This window comes from Lycium barbarum, chromosome 5 (assembly GCF_019175385.1).
Source record: "Lycium barbarum isolate Lr01 chromosome 5, ASM1917538v2, whole genome shotgun sequence".
NCBI classification, from domain to species: domain Eukaryota; kingdom Viridiplantae; phylum Streptophyta; class Magnoliopsida; order Solanales; family Solanaceae; genus Lycium; species Lycium barbarum.
In genome coordinates, this window is record NC_083341.1 from 6,427,174 (window position 1) to 6,435,027 (window position 7,854).

The 7,854-nt window shown below is 35.7% G+C and overlaps 1 protein-coding gene across 1 annotated transcript; it reads left to right on the forward strand.

Annotated features, from left to right (window-relative positions):
* The first annotated feature begins 382 nt into the window (after window positions 1–382).
* Window positions 383–7,408, forward strand: LOC132640270 (putative late blight resistance protein homolog R1A-3). The gene is made up of 2 exons (XM_060356791.1): window positions 383–4,290; window positions 7,041–7,408. Exon 1 carries the CDS (start codon window positions 544–546, stop codon window positions 4,255–4,257), a length of 3,714 nt encoding a protein of 1,237 aa, XP_060212774.1. The 5' UTR covers window positions 383–543; the 3' UTR covers window positions 4,258–4,290; window positions 7,041–7,408.
* The last annotated feature ends 446 nt before the right edge of the window (window positions 7,409–7,854 follow it).

Consider the following 7,854-nt stretch of genomic DNA (forward strand, 5'->3'; position numbering starts at 1 on the left):
TATACTTTACAGTCAGAATTTTGAATTTTATTGGTAATTTTAGAACGATTAAAAATTTAATACGTCTACATATTTAATGATTTTTTTTAAACATGAAATACATTGTTTGATTTCAATTGTCTCTCTTTCTTAGTGATTCTGTTAATTTCCCTTTACATTAATTGATAGTTTATATATGCTTAGATGAATAACATTGAGGATCAAAACTGAAATAATTTCATAATTTAGGGACTAAAATTGCAAAAAAAAAGGAGAGCAATGATTTCCCTGTCAGTTGTTGGGGTACTTACGCTTCAGTCTTCTTCTTTTTTGGTTTCACATTCGGTCGAATATTTATATTAAAGCCTGATTATATTAGAATTTTCCTATTAATATTTTTTACACTCACGTCTCAACCTCAAAACCAACTAAATTTTTTTACACTCACGACTCAAAACTCAAACCAAAACCTAAGGAGCCCTATCCTCTGCACCATTTGGTGCTTCACTCCTTCAGTCTTCTACTTTCATCAACGTGCTTACTGCATTTCTACTCTGCAAAGCCATGGAGTTGAATATTTATACTTATCAGGAGTCGAATATTTATACTTATCTTTACGATATTCATACTTATCTTTACGAACTTTTCAATTTTATTGAAAATCAAGTTGTGAAATGCGGGGCGGGGACTGATCATAGAGGGAAGCTCAAGGAGGAACTAGCATATTTATTATCACTTGTTGACCGTTCCCTTTCAGGGTGGCGCGTGGATGAGGACAATGATCTGAATGCACTTGTGAATCGTATCAAGATTTTGATCACAAAGGCAAGACAGGACCTTGACTTGCTTTGTGATATTGGAAGTTCTAAACTGGATGATGCTATTTGTGACATACTTGAAGAGATTTGGCTTCTCAAGCCAGACATGATTTTATTTCTACGACTACTTGCGAATCATCCCTCGGGGGTTGTATATCTTGATGACATCGTGGGTGGATGCATCGAATCCCTCGTTGACAGTCTGGTGTTCTTGCTAAACAACAAGGCAGATTTTGTTGCTCCTTTCAAGGAAGATGTTGAAGTTCTCAAAGGAAATTTAATTTGTCTTAAAGGTTTTGTTTCCTTCATACTAGAGAATTCTAATCATCGGTCCGGCGACTTCAGCAATTTCTTGAATCATGTCACAGCTGTGACTAAAAAAGCAGCGAGTTGTACTTCTTATTTACTTTGCTTGGCACGAAAATCGGATGATTGCATTGGTTTCATGCCTGTGGATCTACTGCATAGCACTAAACCTGCTAAATCGGATGTCACTTGTTTTTATGTTGGAGGCCTGAAACTTTTACCCTCACGGATAATGTTTACTAGAAAATTGGATGTCTTTGCAGCAGACTTTGTTAAGTTCATGCTTCTAGCACCGATGACTAAGCTCTATTCCAGTTCCTATATACTGGTCTACAAAGATCGTGTTCAAAATCTCCAACTTTGGCTCAGGTCACTGCTCTTACATATCTTATGCCACAATATCCATAATGAAAGCTTGGTAATCTTTGATCTTGTAGTCAATGAGTTTTGGTCGTTCATTTACTCATTAGACAACCGAGAAATGAATGAAGATTTGGGCAACGAATTTGATCTTGCTATATCTCAGTTGGTGCAAAAGATGAAGCCTCTGGCATCAAAGATCTTAGAGGGTGCTATCAAGATACAAAAGCCAATACAATTGCTCTTTTCCCAGATTGATAGTATTGGATGTATAGATTTGGTGTCACAGAATTTGCAGAGATTGTTGGATAATAGGAATGATTTAATTTCTCCGGTAACACATCAGATTGAATTTGTAATGGCTGAGATTAAAATTTTCAAACCTTTTCTTGAAGCTAATGTTGACCAACAAGGCGAGTTATGTACGGAAATGCTAGATGCTTGCAAACATTTGACTGGTTTATTTGCCAATTTTGAGTATCTTGTTGACAAGTTCCTGGTTGATCCTTCTCCCAGATGGGAGGATCAGTTAGGCGATGTCGTTCAAAATATCAAGTTCTTCAAGGAAATTGTTGAATTTGAGTACATCTGCAAAGAAGAGAAGGATGTCAGAAGTGATTGTCAAACATCAAAACCTAGCACGCCAATCATTGATGAAGCAGTTGTGGGCTTGGAGGATCAGATAGAAATATTAATGGCAAGGCTAACTGGTGGAGAGGACAATCGTAAAATTATTCCTATCATTGGTATGCCAGGGATTGGTAAGACAACACTCGCCAAAAGAATTTACAATGACAGAAGAACTTCAGATCACTTTGATATTCATGCATGGTGTTCTGTTTCTCCTAGACATACGGCGAGTGAGTTGGTGCAAGATATTTTAATATCTATCGTTGATCTTAACGATGACATTTACAAGTCAAAGGAGCTAAATTCTCCTGAACTTGTACACAGACGGTTATTTGAGAGAAGATACCTTATTGTTTTAGATGATATGTGGAACTCTCAAAGACTTGATGAGTTGCAGCGGTGTTTTCCAGATAATCAAAATGGAAGTAGAATTCTAGTTACCTGTGGCCGAAAATGTGAGGGTCCATATTTTGATGAACCTCTTTCGGTTCGCTTGTTGACTCGGGAAGAAAGTTGGGATCTCTTACAAGTGAAGTATAATCACCTTCGCTTCTGTAATCAAGGAGGATGTCTCAAACCCCCAATTCCTAATGAGAAATGTCCTGATAATGTTGGGATGGAAATTGCGGTAAAATGTGGAGGGCTACCTCTGGCCATTGTTCTGGTAGCTGGGTTTCTTGTCAATACAGAGGATGACAAAGATTGGCTAACCATTACTACACAGGCCTTCACTTCAAAAACTTATAGTGCTGAAGGAGACTGCAATGAAATAATAAAATTGAGCTACAAAAATATGCCAGCTTATCTAAGACAATGCTTTCTATATTTTGCAGCATTCCCGGTGAGTACAGAAGTTCCCGTTTCAAAACTAAAATGGTTATGGGTTAGTGAAGGATTTGTAAAGAAAGATGAGATGAAGAAACCAGAGGAGGTAGCAGAAGATTACCTGAATGATCTTATGGGGAGGAGCCTCGTAATGGAAGCCAAAAGAAGTTCAAACGGCAAGCTGAAATCATGTCGCGTTCATGATTGTCTATATCATTTCTGTGGGAGTAGATCTAGAGGCGAACATTTCTTGCCAGTGACATGGCGGGTTTTTGAAGAGAGGGGACACCGAATGGGTTTCTTTGTGGATGACCTTTCTCGCCATTTCCGCACAGTGATATATTCTTCTGAGTACGGCTCCTGGCTAAGTCATCCCTCAGAATGTATTCTATTTCGGATTGGTCAGCTTGTTCGAGTCTTGGATTTGGGGTGCATAGACATTGGCGGTAGCTTTCCTCTGGAAATAGAAAAGCTCGTGCATTTGAGGTTTTTATCACTTAAAGGTGGCATGATTGTCATTCCCTCTTGGATTGCCAAGCTCTGGAACTTAGAAACTTTCCTAGTGAAAGGAAAAGAAGGTGAGATAGCTTTACCAGATACACTCTTCAGTATGATGAGGCTGAGGCATGTACATGTAGATAATTGTACCTTCTCAGATTCCGACTTGCCCCAGTTGGAATGTTTGCAGACCTTATCCACCCCATCTCTTTCTTATGAGACGGGGAACAAAATGAGAAGTTTCCTTTTCCTTCAAAAACTGAGATGCACATTCTTGGAATCTTGGGGTCATTCTGAGAAATCGGGAGGCTCTTGCAATCGATTTCCAGTTTTTGAATTCTTGAATCAGCTTGAATCACTCAATGTGATTTACCAAGGCAGGGTGCTTCAGCCTTGTGAGTTTAACTTCCCCTCAAACCTTAAGAAATTGACCTTATCAAAGTTTCGGCTTCCATGGGTTGAAATTTCAGCGATTGCAGCATTACAAAACCTTGAGGTTTTGAAACTGCTTTTGGAAGCTTTTGAAGGAGAAGAGTGGAATGTCAGTGATGAGGAGTTTCCAAAACTCAAGTTCTTGAAATTGGGAAATCTGAACATTACGCGTTGGAATATATCAGAGGATGCTTTTCCATGCCTAGAGCAAGTAGTGTTGCAAAAATGCAAGCAGCTCATTGAGATTCCTTCTGTCTTTGGTGACTGTTGTTATTCCCTGCAAAAGATTGAGGTGTTTATTTGTGGGGCCGCTGTTTCTCAATCAGCAAGAGAAATTGAGGAAATTCGACATGAAGATTACGCAGACGCAAATTTCAAGGTCACCATTCAGAACCCAAACATGGACTAACAAACTGTCGTCTTTAATCGCCATTACTCACCTGTAAGTAGATTTGAGTTACTTTTTAAGCCTTTTGCATTTTTATTCTAGGCTAGTTTAAATGTTCTATGTTCAAGAATTCATGAGCTTTTAGTACTCTTTAAGTCTTGTACAGGCATTGAAATCTGAACGATTAGTACTCAGGGTATTTACTAAAGGAATCTTCTATTCTAAGATATACAAATCGAATCGAAACTTCATAAAGGACCGTTTGGATTTCTTTTTCAATCTTGGTTATTTGAAGAAATTGACTGCTGGGAGAAAAATGAAATAAAGAGATTTGGGAGAAAAAGGAAATAGAAAGATATAGGATAAGATTTGAGAAATTATGGGGAAAGTAACTGACAAAAATCTTCTAAAGAGAGAAGGAATTTGAAAATTTAAAGCTATTTTAAAAGAAGATTGTGTGGGTATGAGCGAGGAAACGCCATAAATAGTCTTTTATTTATAGGAGTAGGTTTAAAATGGTCCCTTAATTATATATTTATCGATTTTAGTCCTTTAATTATTCAAAAACTTATCAAATTTGGTCTGCATCTATTTTTTTATACAAACAGCGTACAAACTCATAAACCTTCGTGAGATTAATCGTTAAACCATTCCTCAGACTTATATTTCTCTCTCCCTGCTTCTTTTTCCTCAAGTTCATTCTTTAACCTCAACTTTTTTGCTCAAGTGGTTTTGTTAAAAAAAAAATTAAAAAAACCGACGGTCTCACGTCGATTTTTTTTTTTTTGAAAATTAAATAATGAAATGTAGGAACTTGGAGTCAAACCCGGCTATGTTCCTTGGCATTAAAGGGCTTTACCATTAGACCACTGATATTTTTTGTTCATATACTTACATTGATTTAATTTATACTGTTTTTTCACTCTAAAAACCAACGGACTCCGTCTCCGTCGGTTTTTTTATAAAAAAATAAAAAAACGACGGACTCCATCAGTTTATTTTAGAAAATAATATAACAAATAATTATATTTTTTCGCGCATTTTTGTGCAAAAAATAATCGACGCAGTCCGTCAGTTTTCTTAAAAAAAATATTTAAAAATATTATTGAAAAAATTGACAGATTCTGTCGGTCTTTCCATCGGGTTTTTTTTCTGTCGATTTTTACCAGTTTTTTTTTTTTTTTAAACAAGAGGAGCTTGAGGAAAAAGAATCAGGGAGACAGAAATATAGGCCTGAGGAATGATTTAATGATTAATCTGACGAAGGTTTATGAATTTATACACTGTTTGTATAAAAAAAAGATGGAGACCAAATTTGATAAGTTTTTGGATAGTTAAAGGACTAAAACCGGTAACTGTATAGTTAAGGGACCATTTTAGACCTACTCCCATAGATAAGGGGCTCTTTATGGTGCCAAAACTGCCAATTTCTTAAACTTAAGTTATTTTATGCTATTGATTTTCCAACTTGTCATACAGTACCAAATTCTCATGTTTCAGCCTATTTACAAACAGTTTTGGGGGGTTTTATCCTACTTCGTATATTCCTTTTTCGGGTAATATACTCCAAAATGTTTAGGAGTTCCCTCCTATGTGGGGGTTTTATCCTACTTCGTATATTTCTTTTTCGGGTGGCATGCTAACTAGGATTTAAACATAGGGAAAAGGGTCAAATATACACCTCTACTTTAGTTTATTAGCTAACTTTGTCTTTCGTTAGTTAAAGTAGTCAAATATACCCCTACCGTTAGCAAAGTTTTAAAAATACCCCTCATTTCTAACATATTCCCACATAAGCAAGTCTATTCATTGGAATTGGGTGACACGAATGCCACATGGCATTTAACTTATTCTATGTGGTGCCTACGTGGTAATTTTTTAAACAACAATCTAGAAAATTGATTTTTTTAAAAACAATCTGAAAAAAAATAATAGCTTTTATTAAAAATCTGAAACTTTTTTGTTTTAATAAAACCCATTTCTTTAAAATAATTCTCGAAAATTGGATATTTTAGTTAAAAAATCTGAAAAATGATTTTTTTAAATCTGGAAAACTGTAAAGTATTTTTTTTTTAAAAGTGTCCTAATTTTTTTTTAAAATTTGGATTAATTTTAAAAAATCTGAAAAAACTGATTTTAAAAAAAATCCAATTTTCGAGAATATATATATTTTTTTAAAAAGGGTTTTATTAAAACAAAAAAGTTTTAGATTTTTAATAAAAGCCATTTTTTCAGATTTGTTTTAAAAAAAAAAAAATTTCTAGATTGTTTTTTTTTTTAAATTGCCACGTAGGCGTTGTTTTTTTTTTAAATTGTCATGTAAGCACGACATAGAATAAGTTAAATGTCAAGTGGCGTTCATGTCACCCAATTTCAATGACTAGACTTGCTTATGCGGGAATATCTTAGAAATGATGGGTATTTTTGAAACTTTGCTAACGATAGGGGTATATTTGGCCCCAACTTGTAACGGGAGGAGTATATTTGACTACTTTAGCTAACTGAGGGCAAAATTAGCCAATAAACTAAAGTAGAAGGGTATATTTGACCCTTCTCCCTTAAATATAAGTTTGGCACCAGAAAAGATTTTTGGTTTACTCCTCTTTTGTTAGATGGTTTTGTTACCTCTCTAGTTTGTTCTACACCTTTAGAAGCAGAACTTCTTGTAAATTACATGGATTTCAAATGACTAAAGACTGTGAGCTATATTCCCATTTCCCTCCAATTTGAGACAGATTCTCAGGTACTCTGTACAATGTTATAAAAGGAACACCTCTTTACTCACATTTTATTTTTGACTGCAGGCACTTGATGCGGAGCTGAAGCTTCAGCTGCCACACCGTGTTTACCGTGAGGCCAATATAGTTGTAGATTCCTTGGCAAAGCATGGACTATGCCTAGCTCCTACTGATGACCAGCTTCCAAGGACTATTACTTTTAATGTTCCCCTTGTTTAGTTTACCTGCTTTCAATAAGGATTGCTCAACTGCTGTGACAGCTCGAGCAACCCCTCCTTGTAATGACTCTGTAAACTTGTTTTAATCTATATATTGCATGTTTGAAGCTCCTAAAAAAAGACTTTTTGCTTAGGTACTTAAATTAACCAACAAACTTTTTGGGCAATGAGCATGCCTGTAGGTAGCTAGGGTCGACCATATCCTTTCTAATGTAAGCTCCCCCATAATATATTTTCTTTTATATCCTATCTGTTTAGATGTTGATTGGAAAGGAGATACCATCAAGGTTCTAATTGTGTCAAAATTTGGAATACTGGTTGGGCTGCTCTATGGATTTACATCCTGCATGTTGACATTGTGTCCTCTTCAAGCCTCTCAAATGATAAACGCATTGAAGTGAAGATTGAGAAAGTGAATTATTATTCTGTTAATGAAGAAGACTGGATTTTAGGTTGAGGAAAAAAAACAACGGAAAAGGGTCAAAAATAGCCCTGAACTTTCAAATATTTTTTATTCATACTCTCCTTCATGGGCAGAACCACCTTAGGCGAAGTGTGGTCCAGTGCACACCCATCGCTTGAAAATTACGCGATTACATAGGTTAAATGTTGATTGTTATGAGCATATATCTAATGTTGCATACTCTTGGCATAAGTGAGAA

Bases quoted from the DNA above. Each gene is read 5' to 3' on its own strand.
- LOC132640270 (XM_060356791.1), top strand. From the start codon at position 544: ATGGAGTTGAATATTTATACTTATCAGGAGTCGAATATTTATACTTAT.